This window comes from Lynx canadensis, chromosome D4 (assembly GCF_007474595.2).
Source record: "Lynx canadensis isolate LIC74 chromosome D4, mLynCan4.pri.v2, whole genome shotgun sequence".
Taxonomy (NCBI): domain Eukaryota; kingdom Metazoa; phylum Chordata; class Mammalia; order Carnivora; family Felidae; genus Lynx; species Lynx canadensis.
Window position 1 is genome coordinate 33,770,728 of NC_044315.2, and position 18,833 is coordinate 33,789,560.

Here is an 18,833-nt window from a genome sequence, read left to right on the forward strand (position 1 = left end):
GTATCCACCACTTTTCAAAAACAATCCCATATATCACACAGACTCCAAAGGCAATGTTTGTGCTGCCGTTTCTACAGTTGCTTAAGGAAAAACAGTTTCTGTTGCCCTAGATAGGCAGCGCTTTCAGCTGCAGTTTGAGAAATTAAATGTTCAAGGCCTTCGGCGCTTCCAGTTCTGTTTGGAAAAAGACACAGACCTGGCATTTGGAAAGCATTTGCTCTCCATTAAACTTACCGAACCTTGACAAACCAGAGGGGCCAAGAATTAGTCTGCTGCTGGCCAAGCCCCAGCCTTCCAAAACCGATAACGGCAATGAAAACAGTAACACTGCCATTTATAATCTTCAACGGGATTCTGCCAACTTCTAACCCAAAAGGACCTCACAATCTGAAAAGAATCTCAAGATTTGTTTTATAGGAAAACAAGAAAATATTTTATCAGAATCTCCTTTTTTGCCCAGAATTGCCCCTCTTGGCTACAGAACCAAACATGAACATGTCTCTATCTTACCTTCAGTCTCTGTTGGGGAAGTATATTAAGGTGATATTCAAGGGCCGGGGAGGACTTCGGAGGTGGAGGGAGTGATCATTAGGTCAGAAGTGCTCCACATGTAGGGGCACCTGGGTGACTCAGTCAGTTAAGTGGCCGATTTTGGCTCAGGTCATGATCTCATGGTTCATGAGTTTGAGCCCTGCGTAGGGCTCTGTGCTGACAGCTCAGAGCCTGAAGACTGCTCTCTCTCTCTCTGCCCCTCTCCCACTCACACTCTGTCTCTGTCTCTCAAAAATAAATAAACGTTAAAAAAATTAAAAAAAGAAGTGTTCCACCTGTCACATGTCAAGTCTATGTACTTGCCTAAACTAGTAACACAATATACTTAAAACCAGCCCACCCTTTAGGCCTGGATAGTATCACCTCCCTTCATGACCACAAGCAACAAATTTTAGTGGAGCAGGGAACTTCCCATGCTATGGCCTAAGATAAACTAAAATCCTGATGCACAAAACATTTGATTTGCTCCAGCAATGGATATCATTGACTTGGATGTATGATTTTCTATTTGGGGACAGAAGATGGGATTTAGTTAGTCTGGAAAACAAAGTAGACTTCTTCACTTCTAACTATATGCCTATACTACTAATCAATGTGGCCCAGTTCAAATCATGTCCCCTTTGTGGAGGGTCAAAATTTCACTCCTAATCCTCAACATTTATAGTACTAAGTACCATTACAATAATAGCACTTTAAGTGATTCAACTCCCACCATAAACCTTGTAAGACAACAGAGCATCAAACAGGAGCAGTGATAAGGGAAGACTGGTGAGGACAAGAGAAAGCCACATATCCCTTAACCTTGGTTAACCTCTTTCAACTTGTAACACTAATCAAAGCTGCTCAAGAATTTGTTAAGCATGAGGCTTACATATTCCCTCCATCTTGCTTTCCTCAGGAAGTGAAACAAAGTACAAGAGAAACAGCCAAAGGCAAATAGATGAAGGGGTGGGGGGGGTGGTGGGGAAGGACAATCACCACTAAATAACAGAGGCTCCTGGGCCAGGAATCACCTTGGCAAATCCTACCTTGGAGACTCCAGGGGTTCAAGCAAGGCTGCCAACCATGTGTCCTAGTTGCCCACAAATAACACCCTTGGAGTGGAAACCCCAGCTGTATACATTTTACTTTCCTACCAGTGCTTCATTTTTTCCAAACTTTTTCTTCCCTCCATGTGGTTGCCCAAACCAATTCATGTGCTTACTGGCATGTTATGAAACATGGAAACAATTAGAGACCACATTCTAGGGCACGAGAGAATGACTCTCTGCAGAATCAGTGAACTATGCAGAACTTGAGAGGATTTGGCAAAAAAAAAGATGGAAATTGTAAAAAAAGACCCACTAACAGTATCTCATGTCACACAGCACATTCTACAAGGCTTTAAACTGATCTGCGTGTTTTCAGGCAGCAATTGTACTTTACTTTCAAAATCTCTAGTTTTTAGTCTTATATTTTGTTTCCTTTCTTTATATATACAAACAAATGCATACACATAGTGTATATGCATACACTATGCAGTCTTCTCAGTGAAGTTTAGGATTATTGCAAACAATAAGTTTAGGATATATACAAATGAATTATTGCAAACAATAAGTTTAGGATATATACAAACGAATGCATACACATAGTGTATATGCATACACTATGCAGTCTTCTCAGTGAAGTTTAGGATTATTGCAAAGCCACATTTGAGGGGGAGGAACTACATCTGAAAATCAAAGAACTTAGGTTTCCAAAAGACCAGTTTAAGTTCTAAGTCATACCTCACACTTGGAAGGGCTTCTTTAGCCAATGAAATGCTAAGAATGGTCAGTTCTCTAACAAAAGGCCACTGAAATTTCTAACAAATGCTAATGAACCCAGGAGCCTTTTTTGTGAGTGAGCTATTCGAACTTGGCAAAGGTTAGAAGCTGCTGCTTTACCATCCACAGGCCTGAGTGACAAGGCAAAGCACTAAGCTAGAAAACACAGGAGACAGGTGCTAAGGGAAGAATTCCCTGGCATCTTCAAACAAATAAGAATGGGGAGGGGTAATGCAAAACTGAATCAAAAGGAAATGTGGTATCAAGAATCTATTATCTTTAGTGACAATTATTACTGCATGTGATTCATGTAGATAGTATTATTTTCATATTGTATTGCTTCAAGATATGGCCACAATGGAAGTCACAGCCAGAATGTCCTTGTGGTCCATGTGCAGACTGATTAACAAAGTTCCCTCCAACAGGGTTTCCATTCTGGAGATTCTGTTCTGAGAAAAGCAACTGCAAAAGACTCCCATGTTCTGAGCTATGCTTGACCACACTACATGGGTTCCCACTGGGAACGGTGGGCAGAATTCATCATGAGCAGTGACTGACTCTATGAGGCTGGTCAGGATTCATTGTCAGCCACAGAGGAACAAACTCATTGCATTTGGGAACAAAAATTGAATTATTTGGGAGTGGCTTTAGGAGAAACTGAGGTTGTTTTGGTATAGACTCCCAGTTCTCTCTCTCTCTCTCTCTCTCTCTCTCTCTAATATGATGTTTATTGGCAAATTGGTTTCCATACAACACCCAGTGCTCATCCCAACAGGTGCCCTCCTCAATGTCCCCCCCCCCCCCCCATCAACCCTCAGTTTATTCTCAGTTTTTAAGAGTCTCTTACGGTTTGACTCTCTCCCTCTCTAACTTTTTTTTTTTCCTTCCCCTCCCCCATGGTCTCTTGTTAAGTTTCTCAGGATCCACATAAGAGTGAAAACATATGGCATCTGTCTTCCTCTGTATGACTTATTTCACTTAGGATAACACTCTCCAGTTCCATCCACATTGCTACAAAAGGCCATATTTCATTCTTTCTCATTGCCAAGTAGTATTCCATTGTGTATATAAACCACGATTTCTTTATCCATTCATCAGTTAATGGACATTTAGGCTCCAACGGAATGGGAAAAGATATTTGGAAATGACATATCAGACAAAGGGCTCGTATCCAAAATCTGTAAAGAACTCACCAAACTCCACACCTGAAAAATAAATAATCCAGTGAAGAAATGGGAACAAAACATGAATAGACACTTCTCTAAAGAAGACATCCAGATGGCCAACAGGCACATGAAAAGATGCTCAATGTCGCTCCTCATCAGGAAAATACAAATCAAAACCACACTTAGATACCACCTCACGCCAGTCAGAGTGGCTAAAATGAACAAATCAGGAGACTATAGATGCTGGAGAGGATGTGGAGAAATGGGAACTCTCTTGCACTGTTGGTGGGAATGCAAACTGGTGCACCCACTCTGGAAAACAGTGTGGAGGTTCCTCAAAAAATTAAAAATAGATCTACCCTATGACCCAGCAATAGCACTGCTAGGAATTTACCCAAGGGATACAGGAGTGCTGATGCATAGGGGCACTTGTACCCCGATATTTATAGCAGCACTTTCAACAATAGCCAGCTCTCTGTCTCAACCAAACACTAACACCTGAGACTCACTGAGACACCTTGTCATAGTCCTTATCTTGGTCAATACCTACAATAATCCTTCTCTGTAATATAAAAAGGAGAAATGAAACTTTCAGGGGTCCTAGTAATGTGTGCATTGTCACATACCTAGTAAGCACTACATCTGGGAGCTAAACCCAGACATTTGACTGCAAGGCACCTCTACTTGGGACTGTGTTGTATAATTCCCTTTTCTCTGATAGTGGCATTCTCAGGCACTCTTATGAAATATCATCTATCCTTTCTTCCCTTTCCTTTTCTTCTCTCTCCCCCACCCCAAACTGCCAGTTAACATGTTTTCCTACATACACGTATTCTACAGTACAGTACACAGAAGTGTTTATACACACATACTTTCCATATACCAAAGGGGTGAATGTTATTTCAAGAACACGAGCCTTATTCAAAATAATGAAATTTCAGGCATCTGCTCTTGGAGAAGTGATTTGTTTCAACCACCTGGACCACCTCCCTTTATGAGGGAGACTACAGGCAGTTCCTAAATAAAGCCAGACTAGTTCAAATGTCTGCTTTGAAGTTGACTACAGGGAATTGAGAATTCACTGAATCCCCAGATCAGCCCACATAACCCACAGAGTTCCTAAAGTATAAAGCTATATATTTCAGCAACAATTAACCTCTATAACGTCTTGAAAGAGAAACTCAATACAAGTTCTTGTTTGTGAATCCAGGAATGCCTTCTCCTTTCTGCCTAGACTTTAGGTGAAAGAGCAACTGGATAGGAAAAAAGTGAACTGGGAGGATGTGAGGGGAGAAGATGGGAGAGCAGGGGAAATAATTTGGGGGACTGTTGCCCTATTAGATCTCTCAGCTGCATTTGGTCATTTATTCTCAAGTATTCTAGACTGGGGGACAAAGGGCTCTTGGGCCTTGTAGGTCAGGTCTCATTTGTATGGTCAGATTGATGATGTTGAGACTCTTCAATATTGGCTTATGCAGGTCACTACAAGTTTGGGTACAGACTGAACCACCACTGAATAAAAATCACAAGACAGTATTTTAATTGGCCTCCTTAGGCCATTTAACAAAGGAGAAAGCTAACTTGCAAGAGCAAAGAGTAATTAATGAAGGGAGCAAACAGAGGTTCATTTAGTAACTTCAAAATAAGTTCCTCTGTCTGAGGTGGGGAAAAAAAAAAGTAGCCTGCAACATAAAGATAAACTGTAGGTATTTAAGTCACAATGCCTTCCGCCAAGAACTGCTCATTACCATCAGATGCTGCAGTGGCAGTGGGGCCAGTTAGAACTAACTTTATTATTAGAAGCAATTAGGGAGAAAAGGGGCAGAATTTCATTTGGTTATTTCAAAACAAGTTTCTGTGCACGGTTTAATGAAGGCCTGCAGTGTCAAGATAAAATGTGTGTTTTACTGAAAACAGCTTTTGCAAATGATTGCTTGTTACCAGCCGGTATCTCCAGGCAAAGCAGTCTGGGTAGGTTGGATTTACATGCATGCTGTAATATAATAGTTCAGCTGTCTCAGCTTCATAGAAGTGTTAACAGGCAATATGACTTGATGGTTAAGCACATGTGTTCTGGAGCCAGACTGTCTGTCTTCAAATCCTCACTCTGACCTTGGTAGCTGAATGACCTTGAGTGACCTTCTGGAATGTTCTAGGCTTAGTTTATTCCTGTGTAAAGTGGAGATCATAGTAGTGTTTATCTCACAGGATTACTGTGAACTATAGATGCGCCTAATATGTGTTAGACATTGTTGTAATTATGATGAGTTCTATCCAAGAAACATTGGGGTGGGGCTTGCTATACAGGGGTTACCCTGAGTACAAATCAATAATGGATCCATTTACATCTTTTGAATGGAGTTTTCACATAAAGAATGACAAAGATATTTGTCTTCACATTCATAACAGTTTTCATCTAAACTCCTTTGGGACAATATTTCAGTATTTCTATATGAAAAGTGTAATTGCTTTATGGGTTTGCTAAACCAGTTGTGTACCATATTCTTTATTTCCCACCTTTAAAGTAATGGCTGGGACTTTTTATATTTCCCTAAGTCTGAGCTTTTCCTTTATAAATCTCTTGTGCAGCCTTCAACTCTTCCTTCATATACATACCTGGGCTAAGAAACTGCCATGTACCAAGCTTAGAAGACCATTTAAAAAAACCTCAACTATCACACAACAAATGGGTAGTTGGGCTTTGGCTTCCTTCTAAATATCCTTTTGAGGCTACTGTGACCACAGTAAAAGAGATCTCTCACCAGTGGTTTCAAATTCAACGTCCTACTCTTCAGGGAGAGGATGTGCTGCCTTCAGTGATTTTTTAGATACTCCATTAATTCTCAAGGTTAAAGATTGATTTTCATCAGATGGCTACAATATTTGCATATTCACTTGGGAATATGGCATACTGCTTACCCATTATGTTTTAGTTTTGCAAATCAATAGCATTTAACTAATGTTCCATGCACCATAATATTAGACCCATATGATGAATAAAACTCCTTTCTTAGACCTTAACAGTGACTCTGTTATTAAAATCTATTCATTTTGGAGAAGGCTAAACTAGCAAAATGCCCTCTACACATTTATGTGTTTTCTCAGCTGTGTATTAACCCACATCATTTTTCTGGTGGCCCTAACTTAATTTATGCTAATTTGAACAATTTACATAAGAGTCTCTTTTATAGAATTTCAGATCTTACCCTGCAGATTATAAGAAAGAAAAAGTTAAAAACATGGGCAAGTATATATTGGTGGGATTCTCCCCCAAAGTCTGTGTGTTCTTGTTTAATATGAGTTTTAGAAACAGGTTCAAGCTAATATTTATTTTCTCTAACCAAGTTGTCTACTTTAAAAAAAATTAATGTTTATTTATTTTTGAGAGAGAGAGGGAGACAGAGCATGAGCGGGAGAGGGGCAGAGAGAGAGAGAGGGAAACAGAATCTGAAGCAGGCTCCAAGCTCTGGGCTGTCAGCACAGAGCCTGATGCGGGGCTTGAACTGATAGACCATGAGATCATGACCTGAGCCAAAGTCGGTTGCTTAACCGACTGAGCCACCCAGAAGCCCCAATTTATCTACTTTTTTGAGTACTACTTTTTTTTAAAATCTCATTGTAACATGAGAGATTTTCCTTCTTGAAAGACTCAGTGTTAAAGAATAATTTCATTAGAGTTGTTGATGCCCATTAACTATTAGTGTCTCTTAGAAAGTCAAAGCTTAAGGAAAGGTAGATTCTAAAAAGAATGAAATATTCCATGTTACATAGAAACTACCTGAGGAAAGATTTGAGAGGGAGAAGGTAGATATTCTTACCCTGGATCGTTCTTCTAGTTTTGTCATCATGACAACTGTTGCACTCCGTTGCTCCCATATCATTCTCCAAAAGTCCCCAAATGTTTCAGGCAGAGATCCTTGTGTTGCAATATAAGCATTTTGTTTCCTATAGCCATCTATATAGTTGGCATTCACATAGTCACTTCCGGGGATGCCTGTAAAACAAGAGGTGTTATTCCACTAGATGAGCCTATCACGAGAGGAGACAGCCTGATATCTGGACTAATGACGATGTTACATTATTGTTCCACACTATGCTAGAGGAGTCACAATATATTCAAGTTTGGGTTTTAAGATAAAAACAGGTCCCATGGGGACTATCCCATTAAAGAAATACAGTAGTCCAGGTGTTGGATCTTTGTAATATGACAAGGTAGATAATAAAGAAAGAAAAATACAACTGATTGTCCATAAGGTGCTATTCCTCTCACCCACTGTCTATTTTCTCCACTGCATCAGTAAAATATAGCATGCAAAAAAGGCTAAACAATTATCTGGTCACATTTCTCACTCATGCAATTCCACATTGCCAGACAAAAACTAAATGAAATAATGCCTGAGTCTGAAAATGCAGTGTAGAGTGGAACATGCCATAACAGTGAAAAATTCTTCACAAATTTAGCTAACAGGGAACTCATTTGCAAACTCATTTAATCCTTTCAACAACTCTGTGAAATAAGTCCTATCAGAATCTTCCTTTCACAAAGGAGAAAACAGAGGTGCATGGAGATTAAAGAGCTTTCTCAAATTGGTGGAGTCTGGATGAATTTTAGGCAGTGTGTCTGTTATGTCTGTCTTAACCTCTGCGAAGACTACTTCTCATTGAATCTCACAGAATTGTTGTACCACATGCATCTCTCCTTAGATTATGACAATTGCCTCTTATTTGGTTATCTCATGTCTATTTTTGTCCTTTGCAGTCTGCTCTCCATCTAGCATGAGAACAGTTTTTACAAATATATTTCAGACACTGTAATTTCTCTCCTTCAAACCCAACAATGGCTTCCCTTTTTACTTCAAATAAAATCCAAACTCTCAATAATGGCTACAGAGCTCCTCAGTTTTTCTTTTTAAAAAAGTAAATTTATTTATTTTCAGAGAGAAAGAGCAAGTGTGGGAGGGGCAGAGAGAGAGAGGGAGAGACAGAATCCCAAGCAGGGTCTGTGCTGTCAGGGCACAGCCTGATGCAGGGCTCAACCCCACAAATCCTGAGATCATGACCTGAGCTGAAATCAAGAGTTGGGATGCTTAACTGACATAGCCACCCAGGCACCCCATCTCTGCACTTTTCCAAACACATTTTATTCCATTCACTTCCTTCCCTTCTAAACTCTAGACTGGACCACCTCTGCTGTTAGAAAACATCACTCTCCTACCTTATTGCCATCCCAAATCCTAGAACACACTTGGTGTCTCCTTCCCATTGTATAATGCTCAGCCTGCCTCTCAGAAAGCCTGCTCTTAATACTCTCAGACCTCAGAACTCCCTTAACTACATTTTTTTAAGTTTATTTATTTATTTGAGAGAGAGAGAGAGAGCACGCATGAACAGGAAGGGGCAGAGAGAGATGGAGTGAATCCCAAGCAGGCTCTGCCCTGTCAGCGTAGAGCCCACTCGGGGCTTGATGTCATGGACCCATGACATCGAGACCTGAGCTGAGCTGATATCAAAGTTGGACACTTAACCAACAGAGCCACAAAGGTACCCCTCACTTGACAACTCTTTACACTACTTATTACACATTGTAATTATATAACTTGTTTGTTGACATGCTTATTGTTTGTTTTGACCTCTAGACCATGTCTCTTTTATTAATCCCTTGCTATCTCAAGGGACAAAAAGAAATTTGCCCAAGTTCTGACATTAATAAGTAGCAGAGCTTGAATTTAATGCAGATATTCTGAATGGAAGTCTAATTTTCCTTCAGCACACCTTTAAGAGGGATACAGGCAAATCTGAGCTTCTTTCAATGAGAGTGACCAGAGCGATTAAGGAAATCAAAGCTGTTCCATATGAGAAAGGCATGCATATAATACTTGGCAGAGGAAAATGTAGGGGATGAGGACTCTGCCTGTGAGTACCTGAAGAGAGGGGTAGATTTACTCTGTTGAGACCCAAGTTTTTCAATTCTGAAGGATGTAACCACAGAGAGATGAATTTCATCTCCAATATCGTAAAGCATTTTCAAATTTTCAGAATCAAAAAGCGAATAGATTTCCTTGAGAGGTAACAATTGCCTATCCCTGGAGCAGACCAAGCACTTTACAGAGGTACTGGCATATCATACAGGCCTGATATGAGAGGTAGCACCAGAACCTATATATGGCCCCTTCTTGCCCTGGGAAAATATGAGTCCTGGAACTATGAGAAAAAAGAAAATTTTCTTTATAATGGAATGTATGTTCCCAAGCTAAAATTGTTATATTTCACTGATTGCCACTTGCAATTACTTTGACTGCTTTTCTGATTCCAGTTGTAAAACTGATCCTCTCAAAAAAGTAATGAAAGTCAGATGGGAACTACTGGGCTCCGAGATGAACACATGGATATGGAATACCACCAGCATTAGTGAAAAGCCTTTTGAGTAAAAACTGAAATGCACGGCTGGTTGTAACATTATTCATCTATTACAGCTACTCAAGAAGCAGTTGGGGTTCTGGCAGTCCTTTGTTGATAAAGATCCTATTCCTCCAGACACCAAGATTCAAAAGACAGTTTAAATAAAGTCCTCAGGTTACTGCCACTGGGAAGCACGCACAACCTCATGTCCACAGAATTTGGTTCTGAGCCAACAACGAATCTATTTTATAATACAGGGAAAGCCCACCTTCAAAATTTTAATTTAGCAGTTGACAACATTAAAGAATTGATAAAAAAGGATTATGGCTAAAGGTCTGCAATATACAGAAAAGTTTTTTCCAAGAATATTCAAAATAGAGAGGAAACCTGGGTTAATGACTCTGAAAACGCATCAGCTGGGCACTGTGCCATTTCCCCCGTATCAAGGATAACAACTGTATCCAAACAGTGTGTCAGAGGAGAGAGGAGATGGATATGAGGCTCACATCTAAAGGAAGAGAATCAGACCCACCCAATATTTTTATATAAATTTTAATCATTTACTATGTAATGAATTGTTTTTTGACATATTGCTTAAGTTTGAATAATAAATTATGATTATTATTTTTAGGGAGGAGTGGGTTGCTACTTAATAATGCTTATATTTCTTGGGGACAAAAACACAAACAAAATCTGCTTGAAAAATACTAGGCACCTGGTATCTGTACTTATCACCAAGCGCTTTCAGAATTGGGGACTTGATATTTTGAAAAGAAAATTAAAAGGAAAAATTCAATACCTAGTAGAGCTAATTATTAGCCTAAAGTTTACATCTTAAAAATAATGCTGGGGCTCCTCTTCTATTTTGAAACTTACCTGTAAGGAGGTAGTATCTGGAATAAATGCCTCTTCCTCCCAGCAAATCTCTTTACATACTCTGGCAAAAAGACATTTCAGGTAAGTCTTCTTATACACATCCTTCACAAGATGAGGATGCGAGAGAAGACTATTCTACAGAAGCTCTAAGATCTAATGTATCAGTATTTCATATAATCCAAATAACACACTATATAGAAAGATGAATGGGAAAAGATTTTAGAAAGGGTGGTGGCGTGCCCTTTTACAAATATTAACCTCAGATTGGAAACTAAAGTTGAACAGAAGTGTGTTTCAAGTAGATGAGATCTCTGTTTTCAGTGTGACATAAAGATTTTTCAACAGACTTTTTGAAAAACAGCATCAAGCAGCCTTTCCAAGTGTTTTGGTACCATGAAATGCTTCTTCAGTAGCTCTTGATTTTGATGTTTCTGCTGGAAGGCTGGATCTACAAAATCCCTTCCCTTTATTGGGGTGACCTACTCCAAGTATTGCATATTTGTTTATTTAATTTTCAATTCCCTGCTTTATCCAGAAAATGATTTTGCATCTGCTAATACAACACTAATCAGAGTGCACTACTAATCCAAAAGAAGTGTGTGAGAATTAATTGAATTCCTCTGGGGCTATGATGGATGGAAATCTAACTTAACATGTAATACTAAAAGAATATAGAATTACTATAAATTAGCTAATTGCTTTTATTTTCTGGAGTCAAGAAGACCTTTGTCCAATGTAAGGTAATAATGGCACTTGTGGTGTGTGTGTGTGTGTGTGTGTGTGTGTGTGCGTGTGCGTGTGTGTGATTAAAACAATGAAAACATAACAAAAATGTCTGCCTTTAGCTCATCATAATCAAAAACCCTAGGGCTGGACCTGCTGGCAGAACTGTCTCTCAGGTAACTATAACTTAGATGAAAACTTGTTGTTTACGGGGCACCTGGGTGGCTCAGTCGGTTAAGCGGCCGACTTCAGCTCAGGTCATGATCTTGCGGTCCGTGAGTTCGAGCCTTGCGTCGGGCTCTGTGCTGACAGCTCAGAGCCTGGAGCCTGTTTCAGATTCTGTGTCTCCCTCTCTCTCTCTGACCCTCCCCCGTTCATGCTCTGTCTCTCTCTGTCTCAAAAATAAATAAATGTTAAAAAAACATTTATAAAAAAAAATAAAAAAAAAGAAAACTTGTTTCCTAGGAATTCATGGCTTTACTGCCTTTATAAAAGTAACTTTCATGATTTCCCATGTATTATTTCATGTGTACTCTCCAGTTACCAACTGTCATGTAAACAGGTCCAACACCAATAATTATCATTCTAATCTTGTAAGTGAAAAAACTGAGGATAGATCTTAAGTTCGTATTATATCTATATGCCCCTTTCCTGTGTTACGGTGTATTTCATTAGGTAAGGGACTATTTTTCTATGTTTTATACACATATTACTTACATGCTTTATACGGGGCTTTGCATTTGGGGTAAAGAAACCTTGAGGTTATAAAACTCAAGGCTTTAAGACCAAAAGAGGTTGTGATGAGGTGAATGATGGGTAGAGCAGTGCTTCTGTGTCCTTCATGCACGGCAAGACACAGAAATAGCTATTCAAACAGAATTAGGCCAGTTTTAGCCACTCATTTCATTTGCTGGGAATTGCTGGTTATAGCTTTCAGTGGAAAGGAAAGTAAGTTTAGGCATGGACTTCATGCTTCATTGTTCTTTTAATTGTTTGCAAAGCTTTGGAAACTTACCACGAATTCAACATGCAAAGGCAATGTCATTTTTCTTCATCTAAGCATAGGATTAATAGAACAGGGCTTCATGATGCTGGTCCCACATGTGTTTGAATATAAACATAAGGAGAAAAATCCTTGGAAAGATGAAGCTACTCTGAAAGAATATTCGTGATGAATAAATAATTCATGCTGAAGAATGCTTTAAAACCTTGAAAGCATGTTGAACTGCCAAAGAATTTACTATCAGAGCTGTTTTGTCATGACTGGGTTAATTTTTTTTTTCCTGTTAACTTGAGGAGGACTAATTGGGGCATATGGGTCTATTAAACAACAACAAACAACTTGCTTTGCATTCAATTTTTCGGGTCAGGAGATAATTTGATTTGAAGAGATTTGTTGAACGGTGCTCATAATTGTAAAAGTTTATAATAAGGCTTTATGTCCTGATGATAAGTGAAAAAGCAGGACCCAAAATAGTACATGGATTATTTTATAAATGTAAAATGAAGTAACTATAAGGGGCATGTGAATACTTCTGTATCACTCCATACTGTAGGGAAAGTCACATGTGCCTTTTCAAATCTTGAAACAATACTTAGCACGTGCTAAAAACTTAGAGAAATTGGCCAGGAAACCAGGACTCCTGTCTAGGGCTGCTGGTAGTTTGCTCTTTGACATTTGGGCGGTTGTTCAACTTGTCCAGACCTCTGATTGCTTATCTGCTAAACAAGACATGTTGGACAAATTGATTCCCTCAAGTCCTTTTGAATTCTAAAATAAGATGTCTCTCTGTGGTATTCTTAACCTTCTTGGATTCAGAAATCTCTGTGAAGTTATTTTAAGATAGAGGCTTTGTGTCTCTCAGATTAGGCAGGAACATGCTCTGATGCTCTTTCAAGCTGATTCCTAGTGCTTCTATCTCTTATGTGCTGACATGAGATTTTTTTTGGTGTGACTGATACTTGAAATCTTGATTAGAACCTAGTGGGGTAAAAGAAAAACAAATTCAAAAACAAGAGGGAGCAGTGGGACTAGACTAGTAGGCGGTCTATTCATGGAAAGAAGCTGTCCCTGGATTGTGGAGGTGAGAATGAGGGAGAGGCAGCATTAGAGGGAAGGCAGAATCCCATCCCTGGTTCCATTGGACCAACTGCTGCCCTACCACAGAGCTGGGGATGGGCCTTCGCTGAGTGGTTGCCTCTGTCCTGATTCACAGCAGGGTCCCAAAATCCAGGTACTGTTATTTCTGTTCACTACTACAAATCCTTAGTGAAGTTTGTGTCAAGAAAAATGCTTTTTGGCAAACCAGTTTAATCCTTGCTGTAAGATAGAAGTACTTAAGACCTAATGGAGTACAAAAGCTACTTTTTACTTATAAACAATGTCCCCTCCTCCAATTCAACACACACACACACACACACACACACTCCCTAACAAGAATGAATTGATGATAAAGACCTAGATTGCAGTTTTACCCACAATGCAGAAAAAAAAAATATTAAGTTTGTTTTCTGACATTGGCAAAACTAGAGAAGAGAGAATAAAAAAATGAAATCCTATAATAATTTATTAGTAAATTTATTTAATTCCAAATGACACAGGCCTTCTTTCCCCTTCACTTGCACCATGACAGCCACGACAGCCACATCAGAACTAGCAAAATGAAGGATTATTTTTCTAACACAGCAGAAAAAACCCAAGTGCTTCTTGCAAAGGCACAGTGTGTTATCTGACACAGTGTCCCAGAGGTACCACACATTGGCAAGCTGCCCTCAATGTTTCTACGGTACACAGGATGATTATTTTAGAAGCATATCTTGCTCTGTGGGCTCACCATTACAATGAGTTAATGGGGGAATGGATACTTTTCAAAGAGTTTGTGAAGTGAGCTCCCATCCTCTCAAGATTCTATGTCCTCTCCCCCTTGGTTTTCTATTCCTCAGCACCGCTGAAGAGGCTGGGTTATGAGAGTGGCCAAAGAGAAGGAAGTGGGTGATTGAATTGTCACTGAATGCATCCCAAGGTTAGCTACATATATTGAAACTTATCAGTACCTGTGATAGAATGGACTCGTTTCTAGTTAGGGAGCATTTTTCCCTGAAATAAAGCAAAGCTTGGGCCAGTACAGAATTATAGAGTTTTGGCCTACTAAGCTTTTATTAATAAAGATCAAATTATTATTATTCAACAGTGAGGTAGTCTGAATCAAAGGCAGAATATGGCAACAGGAGCTCTGTCTGTAGGAAACACACAGAGCCCCAGCCTCCTCATAGATCCTAAAATATGAGCAGCATTTTCATTATGTCTTTGCCCAACACCTCTTTGAGAATCTAATGAGTCAATGCATTTGAAACTTCCAAAATACCAGTGGATATTAGTTATTCTTATGATGAATGTAATAAACAGTAATTAAATAAGCCCAGTCATTCTTTAATATTCTATTGATGAAAAGTTATTCCAAACCTGGAAGGCCCCTTTCCATTTTCTGTATTAAAAAATAATGGAGAGGACAAAAATAATTATTTTATGACTTCCCAGCAATATACAACCTGCACCTTTATTTTAACAACAGAACCACGGCACAGATGATGTAAGTTTCTCTGTAGCCTCAGAGCAATGAAGTGTAGATTCATTAGCATAATCTTCACAGGTGTACAATAAAAATGAAAAGAAATCCCAATAACTGAACTAAAGACAATGGAGATAAAAATAAACTCACGGACCTTTTTGATTTATTCTTTGATTGGCTTCCTGGAAACAGAGTAAAGAAAATCAACACAAACAGCTATCCCTTAAAAATGTTTTTTTTTTCTCTTTTCCAGATAAGAAACATCACAGGTATAGGCTGAGATAGGAGCTGGGGAATAACAGATCCCCACACCATTTGCTTGGCTACATGCAGGAGAAAGATGCCATTTAAATAGCTCTAATTAGTCTTTAGGCAAGCTTCAAGCACCTTGTAAAACTGCTCCAAGTTTCCAAAGGCTAACTCCTATCCAGCTCTCTATTTAATACAAATTAGGCCAGGAAAATTTGTGCCCTGCTCCTCAAAAAGAAATGCTTTTATTAAAAAAAATAAAACAAAAGTAAACTACCCTGAAATAAAAGGATTAAACTTTGTCATGCTTGTAAGCAATCAACTTGAAAAGTGAAGGACTGGGAATGTTAATCATTGATTGCTAAATCAATGATTGATGTCCTGAGCAAGGTGAGAAGAAACTCAACCAACAGTTGGATGAGATTTAGACAAGTTTTCTGTTTGTTTGTTTTGTTTTTTTCTTAGATGGAGCATATAGTCTACCAAAATTCTTTCACTTATTCAAATAGAACTTCAAGAGCAAAATAAAACAAATAAACACATACTCACAAATTAGTCATTAGTGTTTGAGGGTCAGGGGAGAGGGGGAAATGGGAAAGAGGAAGGTAGAGTGATGGGGGAGAGGGAGGGAGAGGGAGAATGAGAGGGTACAGGAACCAAGAGGGAGGAAAAAGAATCATATTTATTGAATTGATGTGGGAAATAGCACATGGCAGCTATTAAAGAGATGTGTTACTGGGGAAAATAAATTCTTTGGTGTCAGAGCTTCATATGGAACATTTATATTTACTATAATATAATTAACATTTTATTGAAAAATGTTGGATAGATTGTATTAACTTATTTCCCTATGTTTTTGTTTGGTTTGTTTTTACTTACTGAAAAAAAATATCAGATGATTCTATAAAAATAAAACGTAACACAGTATGAGGATTATGTGAAAGGGAGAATATGTTATCACGTGCTGACAGCTGTGTGAAATGAATCTGCAGGCACTGAACACTCTGCAGAAGAGAAGCTAAGACACTACTTAAATGTGAGGCCCTAGTGTGGTGGTAGAAGGTGAATCAGCACCACAGGGGAACATCCTTAGTTTCTTCTCTTCACTTTTAAGAAACATGATTTATCTTAGGGGCAGTGGTTTCCTGTGAGTCACTTTCTCATTTTAAAGGTGCTAAATTGCCCATCTCACAAATAATTAAGTTATTGCAACATCATGTATATTATTTACAGTTGGATTTTTTTGAATCGCTTACATTATGTTTGATTTATTTTGGATTTCCACTTAATAAGAGAACACACTCTCCCCCTCTTGAGTTTTGCAATGCTACTGTGGGTCTGGTTTCCATTTATCATGTGTATATATATATATATTTTTTTTTCTTCACAGAGTACTCCAAATATATGCAGCTTTCTCATTTGGATATTATTAATTTTTCCATAGATCACATACAGAAGAAATACCATCTGAGGATAAATTATAGGATATTTCAATAGTAGTAATAGAATTCATAACAGCAATGATGATTTTAATAGTTTCCAATATTTATTTGGTGTTTTATTTGTGCCAGACACTCTCCTAAAAACTTTACAGGTATTAATTCATTAAATTCTCCTAGTCATTCTAGGATGCAGGTACTACTATTAATCCTATTGCACAGATGAGGAAATCAAGGCACAAACTCTTCAGAACCAGGAAGGGCCATTGATGATTTAATAGAAAAGAAGTTATTGAGAAGCATACGGGCTCTTGCAAGAATGTACCCATTAAAGAGAAGTGAATACATATACTTAGGTTTTGAAACTTTAAATATATTCCTTCAAAACCAGAAAAATAAAACTCATATTTCACTAAGCTCCTCTTATCAGATTAACAAGTACTAGTGTTACAGAATGCATGTGAAATGATGTGGATTATTCTTTGCCATTTCTAATTCTCTCATAGATAAAATCATTTAAATCTGCCTTGGCAGGAGACATACACATAGGCCAATAATTCAACTTGGAGTAAACCCTCTGGCTTAAGTGGGAGTGTTTGTTTTGTTGTTTGTTTGTTTCAGAATCTCTTAATGTCCAAGATTTAATATTTATCTAATAAATTTTACTCAGTGTCTATTGATCTCTAGATGTAGAATCAATATTCAGAATTTTATGAAGAGCATGAAGGGTCTTACACATTTTCATTCTGTCCTCAAACAGAACTAAACACACTAAGTCAGGGTTCTCAATTGACAAATGGGCTTTCAAAGGGCTTTTGTGTCCTTGAACTCTCTGAAATTAGTGTACAAATAAATTGGGTAAGTGCTTTTGGTTTTCTTTTTTTTTTTTTTTTTAATTTTTTTTTTTCAACGTTTATTTATTTTTGGGACAGAGAGAGACAGAGCATGAACGGGGGAGGGGCAGAGAGAGAAGGAGACACAGAATCGGAAACAGGCTCCAGGCTCTGAGCCATCAGCCCAGAGCCTGACGCGGGGCTCGAACTCACGGACCGCGAGATCGTGACCTGGCTGAAGTCGGACGCTTAACCGACTGCGCCACCCAGGCGCCCCAGTGCTTTTGGTTTTCAAGTGGGGTTTAAAATGCTCATTTTTTTTCCTTTAAGTATATTTATTTGAGAGACAGACACAGAGACAGGATTAGTGGAGGAGGGGCAGAGAGCGAGGGAGAGAGAGGGGGAGAGACAATTCCAAGCAGTCCCCATGATGCCAGCACAGAGCCCGATGTGGGGCTCAAATCCATGAAGCTGTGAGATCATGACCTGAGCCAAAACCAAGAGTTGGACGCTTCGCCAACTGAGCCACCTAGGCACCCAGTGTGGTGGTCAGATTCTAAAAAGGATCTAGCTTCCCCAAAGGGTGAATTGTACTAAGTGACATGCCCAAGGTCACAGAACAGCAAGGTCACAGAACGGTTTAAACTAGACTTTAGTGTCCAGTCTTCTGTTTTCTTATTCAGTGTTCTTCCTAATAGAACTTTAAAAATAATATTGAACAAACAAAAAATTCCACTTGAAAGCATTTATATATGATTTATTCTTTGGAAAACTTTACTTTGACTACTCTAAGGACACAATTGAAGACCTCTAGTTCTCAGATTTCCAACATAAATGTTTGAAAATGTATATTTCAAAATACCTAGACAGTCTTCCCAGCCAAAAAGATATCATGTTTGAATTAGGTGTGCCATATATAGTCACAGTCTTCATGAATTCAAAAGCCTCTTTAGTTCTGAGTGGCCAATTGGAGAGAATAACAGTCTTGAGTCCAAAAGATTCATGTTAGAATTTTGGCTCTGCCATGAACAAGCTACTGATTATAAACAAGTTACTTGGTTTTTAAAACTTTAACAGTTCTTCATCCTTAAAATTGATGGTAACAACTAACTTTTGAGGTTGTTCTGAACATTATAGATAAAATCTATCCATGATTTTATACACTATATAAAATCTATGACATGGTGCCCAACACACAATAGATACCCAGAGAATCATATCT

General features: G+C 38.6%; 1 protein-coding gene across 37 annotated transcripts in view; it reads right to left on the reverse strand.

Moving 5' to 3' along the window:
• Positions 1–18,833, reverse strand: part of PTPRD (protein tyrosine phosphatase receptor type D) — a 528,787-nt gene that overhangs the window by 55,501 nt on the left and 454,453 nt on the right. For all 37 annotated transcript variants that reach the window (XM_032595610.1, XM_032595608.1, XM_032595594.1 and 34 more), the window contains one exon: positions 7,342–7,517. In XM_032595610.1, coding sequence (XP_032451501.1) covers positions 7,342–7,517 — 176 coding nt within the window. The remainder of the gene's footprint in view (positions 1–7,341; positions 7,518–18,833) is intronic.